This window comes from Penaeus vannamei, chromosome 37 (assembly GCF_042767895.1).
Source record: "Penaeus vannamei isolate JL-2024 chromosome 37, ASM4276789v1, whole genome shotgun sequence".
Classification (NCBI taxonomy): Eukaryota; Metazoa; Arthropoda; class Malacostraca; order Decapoda; family Penaeidae; genus Penaeus; species Penaeus vannamei.
The window spans coordinates 13,435,797-13,448,296 of NC_091585.1; the positions used below are offsets into that span (position 1 = coordinate 13,435,797).

The 12,500-nt window shown below is 43.6% G+C and overlaps 1 protein-coding gene across 1 annotated transcript in view; it reads right to left on the reverse strand.

Annotated features, from left to right (window-relative positions):
- Nucleotides 1-12,500, reverse strand: part of LOC138859113 (uncharacterized) — a 127,473-nt gene that overhangs the window by 72,942 nt on the left and 42,031 nt on the right. Inside the window, exon 2 of the mRNA XM_070115452.1 lies at nt 1,485-1,682. Coding sequence (XP_069971553.1) covers nt 1,485-1,682 — 198 coding nt within the window. The remainder of the gene's footprint in view (nt 1-1,484; nt 1,683-12,500) is intronic.

Sequence of the window (12,500 nt, forward strand, 5' to 3'; positions counted from 1 at the left end):
ACACCAAAAAAAGATGAATGAAACTCTACTCACATTTGGGAGAGGGGTTAGTCTCCATAAAAAAAAATAATAATAATGAATAAATTAAATAAATAAATAAATAGATCAATAAATGAAGTGAAAAAAAAAAAAATTCAAACAAAGCATAAAAATGAACAACACCCAAAAAAGATGAATGAAACTCTACTCACACTTGGGCGAGGTGTTAGTCTCCATAAAAAATAATAATAATAATGAATAAATTAAATAAATAAATAAATAGATAAATAGATGAAGTGAAAATAAAAAAAAATCAAAAAAATCAAACAAAGCATAAGAATGAACAACAACAAAAAAGATGAATGAAACTCTACTCACACTTGGGAGAGGAGTTAGTCTCCATAAAAAATAATAATAATAATGAATAAATTAAATAAATAGATAGATCAATAAATGAAGTGAAAAATAAATCAAACAAAAAAAAATAACAACAACACCAAAAAAATATGAATGAAACTCTACTCACACTTGGGAGAGGGGTTGGTCTCCATAAAAAAATAATAATGAATAAATTAAATAAATAAATAGATAGATAAATAAATGAAGTGAAAATAAAAAAGAATAAGAAAAAAAATAAAACACAACATAAAAATTTAATAACACCAAAAAAAGATGAATGAAACTCTACTCACACTTGGGAGAGGGGTTACTCTCCATAAAACAATAATAATGATGAATAAATTAAATAAATAGATAGATAGATCAATAAATGAAGTGAAAATAAAAAGTTAAAAAATAAATAAATAAAACAAAACATAAAAATGAATAACACCAAAAAAATATGAATGAAACTCTACTCACACTTGGGAGAGGGGTTAGTCTCCATAAAAAAATAATAATAATGAATAAATTAAATAAATAAATAGATAGATCAATAAATTAAGTGAAAATAAAAAAGAATAAGAAAAAAAAAATCAAACACAACATAAAAATTTAACACCACCAAAAAAATATGAATGAAACTCTACTCACACTTGGGAGAGGGGTTAGTCTCCATAAAAATAATAATAATAATGAATAAATTAAATAAATAAATAGATAGATCAATAAATGAAGTGAAAAATAAATAAAACAAAAAAATAAACAACACCCAAAAAATATGAATGAGACTCTACTCACACTTGGGAGAGGGGTTAGTCTCCATAAAAAAATAATGATAATGAATAAATGAAATGAATAAATAGATAGATAAATAAATGAAGTGAAAATAAAAAATAAAAAGTTAAGAAAAAAATAAAACAAAATATAAAAACTGAACAACACCCAAAAAATATGAATGAAACTCTACTCACACTTGGGAGAGGGTTTAGTCTCCATAAAAAAATAATAATAATAATGAATAAATTAAACAAATAGATAGATAGATCAATAAGTGAAGTGAAAAATAAATCAAACAAAAAAAAATAACAACAACACCCAAAAAATATGAATGAGACTCTACTCACACTTGGGCGAGGGGTTGGTCTCCATGCTGATCGTGCTGTTGATGACGAAGGTCGACCTCAGGAACTGCAGGTTCATTTTGGACAGGTTCAGCACGGCGTCGTTGATGACCTTCTGGTAGTAGCGCTGCAGGAACAGGTTCTTGGGGTGGATCACGCCTGCAGAGAGGGGAGAGAGAGGGGGGAATGAGTGAGGGGAATCTTGGAGGGAGAGTGTGTTGGGGTATGTAGGGGAGGGGTGGGAGGGAAGTGAGAGGGGAAGGAGAGAGATCTTGTGGGGGTATGAAGAGAGGGTGGGAAGGAAGTGAGAGGGGAATCTTGTGGGGTATGAAGCGAGGGGTGGGGGGGGGGAGTGAGAGGGGAATGAGAGAGGGGAATCTTGTGGGGGTATGGAGCGAGGGGTGGGAGGGAAGTGAGAGGGGAAGGAGAAAGGGGAGTCTCGTAGCGAGGGGTGGGAGGGAAGTGAGTACGTGTATGTTCACAAATTGTTTCGAAAAAAGTTTTATTTTTTCATAGGTGGAAGCTTACACTTTCAGGCTATCATTACTTTCCCCATTATTGATATTGGCATGATTAACATTATTATGACTTATTATTATAGGTGTTCTTGCTGACTCATTTTGTTTGTTGTTGTTGTTATGGTTATTGTTATTCCATAATTACATTCATCCGCCACTTTTGCCAATACTATTCTCTCTCTCTCTCTCTCTCTCTCTCTCTCTCTCTCTCTCTCTCTCTCTCTCTCTCTCTCTCTCTCTCTCTCTCTCTCTCTCTCCCTCTGTCTCTCTCTCTCTCTCTCTCTCTCTCTCTCTCTCTCTCTCTCTCTCTCTCTCTCTCTCTCTCTCTCTCTCTCTCTCTCTCTCTCTCTCTCTTTCTTTCTCTCTCTCTTTTTCTTCTTCTTCTTCTTCTTTTGGGGGTTGAGGGAGGTAAGAAATTTTTACCCCTTTCTCTTTTTTTTCTCTACCTGCTTTCTATTTACTCTTATTCTTCTGTTTTCCCCTTTTCCCTGTTCTTCTATTTTTCTATTATCATTGTTTTTTTTTTGTTGTTGTTGTTGTTGTTTTTTTTTACAATTTTATCTTTTGACTTATTCGCCTTTCGCTTTTTCATTTACCCTTTTTTCTGTTTGCTTATTGATTCATTATCTATATCAAACCTTTTCTATACTAATCCAAAAAAGTAATATATATATATATATATATATATATATATATATATATATATATATATATATATATATATATATATATATATAAACAAACAAACAAACAAAAACATGTATAAAAACCAATATCTTATTTATGAATTTGATGCCCACTCTATCTATCCTTCTATCTATCTATCAAATCATTCCTTCTTCCTTCTCTTTCCCAATATGCGTCTGAGTTTGCAGAGTGAAAATAAACTCATTGCGGAATGTTTGGATCAAGTTGTTTTTGTTTATTATTCTTGGCGTTTGAAGAAGGAGGAGCTGGAAGAGGAAGAGGAGGAGAGATAGGAAGAGATTGGAAGAGTAAGAGAGGGAGAGGAGGAGAGATAAGAAGAGGAAGAGGAGGAGAGATAGGAAGAGATTGGAAGAGTAAGAGAGGGAGAAGTAAAGGAAAAGGAAGAAGGAGGAGCTGGAAGAGGAAGAGGAGGAGAGATAAGAAGAGGGAGAGGAGGAGGAGAGATAGGAAGAGATTGGAAGAGGAGGAGGAGAGATAGGAAGAGATTGGAAGAGTAAGAGAGGGAGAAGTAAGGGAAAAGGAAGAAGGAGGAGCTGGAAGAGGAAGAGGAGGAGAGATAGGAAGAGATTGGAAGAGGAGGAGGAGAGATAGGAAGAGATTGGAAGAGGAGGAGGAGAGATAGGAAGAGATTGGAAGAGTAAGAGAGGGAGAAGTAAGGGAAAAGGAAGAAGGAGGAGCTGGAAGAGGAAAAGGAGGAGAGATAGGAAGAGATTGGAAGAGGAGGAGGAGAGATAGGAAGAGATTGGAAGAGTAAGAGAGGGAGAAGTAAGGGAAAAGGAAGAAGGAGGAGCTGGAAGAGGAAGAGGAGGAGAGATAAGAAGAGGGAGAGGAGGAGGAGAGATAGGAAGAGAGTGGAAGAGTAAGAGAGGGAGAAGTAAGGGAAAAGGAAGAAGGAGGAGCTGGAAGAGGAAGAGGAAGAGAGATAGGAAGAGATTGGAAGAGTAAGAGAGGGAGAAGTAAGGGAAAAGGAAGAAGGAGGAGCTGGAAGAGGAAGAGGAAGAGAGATAAGAAGAGGGAGAGGAGGAGGAGAGATAGGAAGAGATAGAAAGAGCAAGAGAGGGAGAAGTAAGGGAAAATGAAGAGGAGGAGAGATAAGAAGAGGGAGAGGAGGAGGAGAGACGGGCAGAGGATGGAAGAGTAAGCGAGGGCGAAGTAAGGGAAAAGGAAGAGGAGGAGAGATAAGAAGAGGGAGAGGAGGAGGAGAGATAGGAAGAGATAGAAAGAGCAAGAGAGGGAGAAGTATGGGAAAAGGAAGAGGAGGAGTGATAAGAAGAAGGAGAGGAGGATGAGAGATTGGAAGACGAAGAGAGGGAGAAGTAAGTGAAATGGAAGAGTAGCTGAGATAAGAAGAGGGAGAGGAAGAGGAGAGATAAGAAGATATAGAATGAGCAAGGGAGGGAGGAGATGCAAGTAAGGGAAAAGGAAGAGGAGAGATGGGAAGAAGAAGAGGAAGAAAGGGTGGAGAAGAGAGGAAGATGAAGAGAGTGAGGAGAAATAGGAAGAGGAAAAGGAGAATAGGAGGAGGAGGAAAAAGGGAAGGACCAATAAGAGGGAAAAGAGGAAGAGAAGGGGGAAATTGAGAAGGAAGGAGACGAGAAAGGAAGGGAAAAGGGAAGTAAAGATAAGAATGAGAGGATGGATGAAGAAGAAAAAGAAGAAAGAAGAAACAGAAGAAGAAGAAGGAAAATAAAGGAAAAGAAGAAAGAAGAAAAAAGAAAGAGAAAAAGAAAACGAAAGAGGAGGAGGAGCCGAAAGAGAAGGAGGAGGAGGAAGATGAAGGTCAGAAGGAGGAGAAGGAAGAGGAAGGTCAGGAGGAAGAGGAAGGTCAGGAGGAAGAGGAAGGTCAGGAGGAAGAGGAAGGACAGGAGGAGGAGAAGGAAGAGGAAAGTCAGGAGGAGGAAGAGGAAGGTCAGGAGGAGAAGGAAGAGGAAGGTCAGGAGGAGGAGAAGGAAGAGGAAGGTCAGGAGGAGGAGAAGGAAGAGGAAGGTCAGGAGGAGGAGAAGGAAGAGGAAGGTCAGGAGGAGGAGAAGGAAGAGGAAGGTCAGAAGGAAAAGAATGAAGAAAGTCAGGAGGAGGAGGAAGAGGAAGGTCAGAAGGAGGAGAAAAAAGAAAGTCAGGAGGAGAAGGAAGAGGAAGGTCAGAAGGAGTAGAAAGAAGAAAATCAGGAGGAGAAGGAAGAGGAGGGACAGGAGGAGGAGAAGGAAGAGGAAGGTCAGAAGGAGGAGAAAGAAAAAAGTCAGGAGGAGAAGGAAGAGGAGGGTCAGGAGGAGGAGGAAAAGTAGGAAGAGGAAAGTCAGGAGGAAGAGAAAAGTCAGGAGGAAGAGGAAGGTCAGGAGGAAAAGGAAGAACAAAGTCAGGAGGAGGAAGAAGAAAGTCAGGAGGAGGAGGAGGAGGGGAAGGAAGGTCAGGAGGAGGAAGAAGAAGAGGAAGGTCAGGAGGAGGAAGAAGAAAGTCAGGAGGAGGAGGAAGAGGAGGGGAAGGAAGGTCAGGAGGATCAGCAAAAAAAAAAAAAAAGAATGGGGAGATCAGGGGGAAGGTTATGCCACAGCATGTTGACTCGCATCTTCATCTCGCGAATAAACAAGGATGCTGAAGATGAAGGCGGAAGTCAACAAGAGGCCGGGTTGCGCCTCCGGGTCCTCGCTCCTGTTCTCGTGGCGCTCCCCTGTCTGTCTGTCTGTCTATGTGTATGTCTGGCTGGCTGTCTGGCTGGCTGGCTGGCTGGCTGGCTGGCTGTCTGTCTGTCAGTCGGTCTGGCTGGCTGGCTAGCTGTCTGTCTGGCTGTCTGGCTGGCTGAATGGCTGGCTGGCTGGCTGGCTGGCTGGCTAGCTGTCTGTCTGTCTGTCTGGCTGGCTGGCTGGCTGGCTGGCTGGCTGGCTGGCTGGCTGGCTAGCTGTCTGTCTGGCTGGCTGGTTGGGTGGCTGGCTGTTCCTGTGGCTCTCCCGCTGTCTGTCTGTTCTTGCGGCGCTCCCCTGTCTGTCTGTCTGTCTGTCTGTTCTTGTGGCTCTCCCGTTGTCTGTCTGTTCTTGTGGCGCTCCCCTGTCTGTCTGTCTGTCTGTCTGTCTGTCTGTCGGTCTGTCTGTCTGTCTGTCTTTCTGTTCTTGTGGCTCTCCCGCTGTCTGTCTGTTCTTGTGGCGCACCCCTGTCTGTCTGTCTGTTCTTGTGGCGCTCCCCTGTCTGTCTCTCTGTCTGTCTGTCGGTCTGTCTGTTCTTGTGGCGCTCCCCTGTCTGTCTGTCTGTCTGTCTGTTCTTGTTGCTCTCCCGCTGTCTGTCTGTCTGTCTGTCGCTTCTTGTGGCTCTCCCGCTGTCTGTCTGTCTGTCTGTCGCTTCCTGTGGCTCTCCCGCTGTCTGTCTGTCTGTTTGTCTGTCTGTCTGTTCTTGTGGCTCTCCCGCTGTCTGTCTGTCTGTCTGTCGCTTCTTGTGGCGCTCCCCTGTCTGTCTGTCTGGCTGTTCTTGTGGCGCACCCGCTGTCTGTCTGTCTGTTCTTGTGGCGCTCCCGCTGTCTGTCTGTCTGTCTGTCTGTTCCTGTGGCTCTCCCGCTGTCTGTCTGTCTGTCTGTATGTTCCTGTGGCTCTCCCGCTGTCTGTCTGTCTGTCTGTATTTCTATTCTTATTGCTTTCCCATTGTCTGTCTGCCTTTCTGTTCTTGTTGCTCTCTCTCTCTCTGTTTGTCTGTCTGTCTGTCTGTCTATTCTTATTGCTTTTCCATTGTCTGCCTGTCTGTCTGTTTGTTCTTGTTACTCTCCCGATGTCTGTCTGTCATTCCATTCTTATTGCTCTCCCTCTTTCTGTCCGTTTATTTGTCTGTACATATGCACGTCTGTTTGCATGCACGCCCAACCAGCGTGCACATGGGCGTATTTATAGTTCCCTTCCCAGAGCAGCATTTATCAAGGGCGTGATAACATGTGGGCGCAGGTGTTCAGACCTTGGGCTTGATTTATTGTAAATATTGATAGTGTAAATCACGTGATATTTATGACGTCATTCATAATCAACTTCTCTTATCTGCGGATTCGGTTGGACACACACGAGCACGCGGGAGGTATGGAAGGGGGGAGGAAGGGAGGGAGGGAGGGAGGAAAGGAGGGAGAGAGGAGGGAGGGAGGGAAGGAGGGAGAGAGGGAGGGAGAAGGAGGAAGGAGGGAGGAGGAAGAGGGAAGGAAAGGAAAAGGGAAGGAAGGAGAGAGGGAAGAAAGGAGAGGGAGGGAGGGAAGAGGAGGAAGGAAAGGATGGAGGGAGGGAGGAAAGGAGGGAGAAGAAGGAGGAAGGAAGGGGAGGGAGGAAGAGGGAAGGAAGGGGAGAAGGAGGGAGGAGGAGAGGAAGGAGGGAGGAGGGAGGGAGGAAAGGAAGGAAGGAGAGGGAGGAAAGGAAGGGAGGGGAGGAAAGGAGGGAAGGGAGGGAGGGGAGAGGAAGGAAGGAAGGAGGGAGGGAGGAAGGAGAAGGGAGAGGGGGAGGGAGAAGGAGGGAAAGGAAGGAGGGAGGAAAGGAGGAAGGAAGGGAGAGGAAGGAAGAGGGAGGAAGGAAGGAGGAAGGAGGGAGGGAAGGAAGGGAGGAGGGAGGGAGGGAGGAAGGAGGAAGGAGGGAAAGGGAGGAGGAGGAGGAAGGGAAGGCTGGAAGGAGGGAAAGGGGAGGAAGGAGGAAAGGAAAGGAAGGGAGAGGGAAGGGAGGGAGGGAGGGAGGGAAGGAGGGAGGTATGGAAGGAGGAAGAGGAGGGAAGAGAGGGAGGAGGAGTGAGGGAGGGAGGAAAGGAGGGAGAGGGAGGAAAGGGAGGGGAGAGGGAAGCAGTGAGGGAGGGAGGGAGAGGAAGGAGGGAGGGAGGGAGGGAAGGAAGGAGGGAGGGAGGGAGGGAGAGGGAAGGAGGGGAGTGCGAAAGGGTGGCATAAGAGGGAAAGAGGGAGGGAGGAAGAGGGAGGGATTTGACTGGACACGAGGCGCGGGAGGGATGGAAGGTGGGAGGGAAGGAGGGAGAGAAAGAAGGAGGGAGGGAGGGAGGGAGAAAGAGGGGAGGGAAGGAGGGAGGAAGAGAGAGAGAGGCAGAGAGAAGGAGGAAAGGAGGAAAAGAGAGAGGGAGGGAGAATAGAATTAACAAGAAAGGGGCAAGAGAGAGAGATAAATACAAAGAGGAAGGTAGAGGAAAAGAAGGACGGAAGGAGGTAGGAAAAATCTGGTAAAGATGCATGGATATAAATAAATAAATATCTAAATATATATATATACAGAGATTGATATAGGTGTGTGTGTGTGTGCGTAAATGTGTGTGTGTGAATGTGTGTGTGAATGTGATTGGGTGTTTGTGTCTGTATGTGTGTGTGTGTGTGAATTATGCGTTTATACGTACACGTGTATATATCAACGTGTTATTTGCGTTTACCTACGCACCATTACCACGCAAGACGCTCCCCCCCAAAAAAAAAAATAATAATAATAATAATAATAATAATAATAATAATAATAATAATAATAATAATAATAATAATAATAATAATAATAATAATAATAATAATAATAATAATAATAATAATAATAATAATGATAATAAAATAATAATAATAATAATGATAATAATAATAATAATAATAATAATAATAATAAAAATAAATAAATAAATAAACAAATGAAAAATAAAAATGAAAAACAAGCGATACGACGCCAAAAACAGTAAGGAATCTTCGGAAAATGTTCCACAAGCATCGGCCAAGTTTTCAAAAATGTTCGCGCTGGGCTTAGGTGTCGCTCCGCCATTTAGCCCCCGTGAGAAGGCCCTGATTTAGCACCTGGGGGGAGGGAAGGGGGAGGGGGCAGGGGAGTGTGATGATCAGGAAAAAAGGGGGAAGAGAAAGGGAGAGAAAGAGAGGGGAGAGGTTGGGAGGAGGAGGGGAGAGGGAGGGAGGAGTGAAAGGGAGGGAGGGTGGGGAGAGGGAGGGAGGAGAGGAGGAGGGAGGGAGGAGAGAGAGAGAGAGAGAGAGAGAGAGAGAGAGAGAGAGAGAGAGAGAGAGAGAGAGAGAGAGAGAGAGAGAGAGAGGAGAAGGTTGAGAAGAAGAAGGTGAGAGGGATGAAGGGAAATGGAGAGGGAGGAAGGAAGGGAGAGAGGGGGAAAATGAGAGAGTTTTCCACTTCCTTCGCATCCTTCTTTATCCTACTTTTTTATTTGACTTTTTCCTTCTCTTTTATCATCCCTCATTCCTCCTCTCCAACTCCTTCTTCTCCTTTTCCCTTTTCTTTCTATCCTCTAATCTCCTCTAACAGATACCACGAAAAAAAACACAAACAATCAAAAAAAGTGAACAAAAACAAAGTGAACGACAAACCACGAAAAATAAAATGGATAAGTAAGTCGATAACAAAAGAACACTTAAGTGGGCGACGTAAAGGCAGATGAGATCCAAGGACACTTACAAAGTATCGGGAAAGTTATTTGGAACATCTGATGACACTTAAGGGGATAACATAACGGTGCTAAAGTGAACAACAGACCTAGAAAACATCTTTGATAAAAAAAAAAAAATTGATTATAGACTAATAGATAATAAAGGATAGAAAAAACAAACATAACAAAGGATAAAAAACAAATAAAGTAAATAAACAAATAAATGAATGGATTTAGTAAAACATACAAAAAAGCGGAGAATTAAAAAAAACAAAAACAAAAACAAAATTAAAGTCCATAACAAAAAAGAAGTAGAATTACAAAGACCTGCCAAATGACTGTCATTAAGAGACAACGACCATTACTGACAACAACGACGACTAAGTGAACCTGTAATGACGAGGAGGGGGGTGGGGGTTGGGGGCTTGAGGGGGTGAAGAAGGGGGGTGGGGTTGGGGGCTTGAGGGGGTGAGAGAAAGAGGGGCGGGAGGAGGGAAGAGGGTGGGGGGTGAGAGAAAGAGGGGGTTGGGGGTTGGGGGCTTGAGGGGGTGAGAGAAAGAGGGGGGTGGGGTTGGGGGTTTGAGGGTGAGAGAAAGAGGGGGGTGTGTTGGGGCTTGAGGGGGTGAGAGAAAGAGGGGGTGGGGGTTGGGGGCTTGAGGGGGTGAGAGAAAGAGGGGGGAGGGAGGAGGGGCGGGAGGAGGAAGGAGAGTGGGGGGGTGAGGGGGTGAGAGAAAGAGGGGGGCGGGAGGAGGGAAGAGGGTGGGGGGTGAGGAGGTGAGAGAAAGAGGGGGAGGAAGGAGGGGCGGGGGGAGAGGGGGAGGGAGATGAAGAGACTTAACAAATGTTGATAAAAATTAAAAAAAAAAAAAAATAAAAGATAGATAAATAAAAACGACTTTGGAAGAATTACTTTCAACCGTCCTTAAACAGCTTCCTTAAACCACCGTCCTTAAAAAACGTCCTTAAATTAACGTCCTTAAAAACAACGTCCTAAAACCAACGTTTTTAAGTAGCGTCCTTAAACCAACGTCCTTAAAAACCGTCCTTAAACAAATGTCCTTAAAAACCGTCCTTAAAAAAGGTCCTTAAACAAATGTCCTTAAAAACCGTCCTTAAACCAACGTCCTTAAGAAAAACAACCACCTTAAACCAACCTCCTTAAACCAACGTCCTTAAAAAACGACCTTAAACTAATGCCCCTAAACCAGCGTTCTTGAAAAAAAGAAAAGAAAAAAGAATAGCGACTGAACAATATAGACCTTAAAATAGAGACTTATATCAGCAACCTTAAACTATAGCCTTTAAAACAACGGCCTTAAAACGATGACCTTGATATAACGACCTATAAACAAGAACCTTAAACCAACGACTTTGAAACAACCCGAGCTGAACCTTCGCCCTAAGATAACGACCCCCAAAAAATTGACCACGACATATTTTTATATTTTTTCGTCTGTCTTTTTGTCTCTTTCGCTCTTTCTCTCTTTCTCTCTCTGTCTCTCTCTCTCTATCTGTCTATCTGTCTATCTATCTATCTATCTATCTCTCTTTCTCCCTCTCTTTCGCTCTTTCTCTCTTTCTCTCTCTCTCTCTCTCTCTCTGTCTCTCTCTCTCTATCTGTCTATCTATCTATCTATCTATCTCTCTGATTTGCTCACTCTCTTTCTTTCTTTCCTTTCTTCTCTCTCCTTTCTTTCTCTCTCTCTCTCTCTTCTCTCTCTCTCTCTCTCTCTCTCTCTCTCTCTCTCTCTCTCTCTCTCTCTCTTTCTCTCTTTCTCTCTCTGTCTCTCTCTTTCTCCCTCTCCCTCCCTCCCTCCCTCTCTCTATCTCTCTCTCTCTCTCTCTCTCTCTCTCTCTCCCTCTCTCTCTCTCTCTCGCTTTCACCCAATGTCTCTTCCCCTTTTCCTTTTGGGGGCAACTTTTTTCTTTTCTTTTTCCTTTTTCTCCCCCAAGTTCGGCAAGATGGCCACGTCCAACCTGGTGAAATTAGGTTCCTTCGCATTTCGCCAATAAAACTTCATGTTAGGGATGGAAGGTTGAAGATTGAGGGAAAAAGAGAGGGGATGAGGGGGGAGGAGGAGGGGAAGAGGGAAGAGGAAGAAGAGGAGAGGAGGATAGGAGGAAGAGGGAAGATGATAGGAGGAGGGGAAGAGGAGAGGAGGAGGAGGGAAGAGGAGAGGAGAAGAGGGAAGAGGGAAGAGGAGGAGGAAAGGAGGAGAAGAGGGAAGAAGAGAGGGTAGGACAGGAGGGAGAGGGGGAGGAAGAGAGAAGAGAAGAGATAGGAGAAAAGGAGGAGAGGAGGAAGAGGGGGGGAGAAGAGGGAAGAAGAATGGGTAGGACGGGAGGAGGGAGGGAGGGAGGAGGAGAGGAGTGGAGGGGGAGAGAAGAAAAAGGTAGGAGATAAGGAGGAGAGGAGGAAGAGGGAAGAGGAGGAAGGAAGGAAGAGAAGAGGGAAAAAAGAGGGTAGGATGGGGGGAGGAAGAGAGAAGAGAAGAGACAGGAGAAAAGGAGAAGAGGGAAGAAGAGAGGGTGGCAGAGGAAGGGAAGAGGGGAGGAGGGAAAAGTGGGGAGGAAAGGAGAAGTGGGGGAAGGAAGAAAGAGAAGAGGAGAAGAGGGAAGGAGGAGAGGACGGAAGAAATAAGAAGAAAAGGGAGAAGAGGGGTGAGAAGGGGAAGAAGGGAAGAAAGGGAAAAGGAAAGATGAGAGGAAGGTTGCAGGATAGAAGGGGGAGAGAGAAGATAAAAAGGGAAGAGGAAGAAAGAAAATAAAAAGGGAAGGGCAAATGGAAGATGGGAGAAGGCCGGGAATAAAGGAAGAGTGAGGCGAACTATGAAGGAAGGAAGATAGTAAAAAGGAGATAGGAGGAAGAGAAAGACACGATAGTAGATAAAGCATTTTGAGAAAATGGGAGAGCAAAAATACGAGAGAAAAAAGGAGAAAAGACCGAAAGGAAGGGCGAGGGAAGGACGATAAAGAAGTAAATAGACATTAGAAGGAAAAGAGAAGAAATGATAAAAAATGAAAATGAAAACAACTGAATTAATGGAGAAAGAAAATAAAAAAAATGGGACAATAAAAAAGAAGAAAAGAAGAGAAAATGGGCAGAAAAGACAAGAAGAATATTGTCACGAAAGTTGAGAAAACACGTAGGGAGATAAAGGAGGAAGAAAATGTAATTAATGAACAGGGGAGAAGGAGAATAATCGAATTCAAACAATCAGAAAAAAACATCTACAGAATACCAAGTCCTAAAAGAGAATTAATTTTCGTCTCTCTCTTGTACCTCTTATTTCTTCCAGTATTTACTTGTTTCTCTCACTTCTCTCTCTCTCTATCTATCTTCCTATTTGTCTTTCAGCTTAACTGTATATTTATCTATCTGTATCTCTGCGACCCAGACAGAGATAGAGAGAAGTATGTGTGA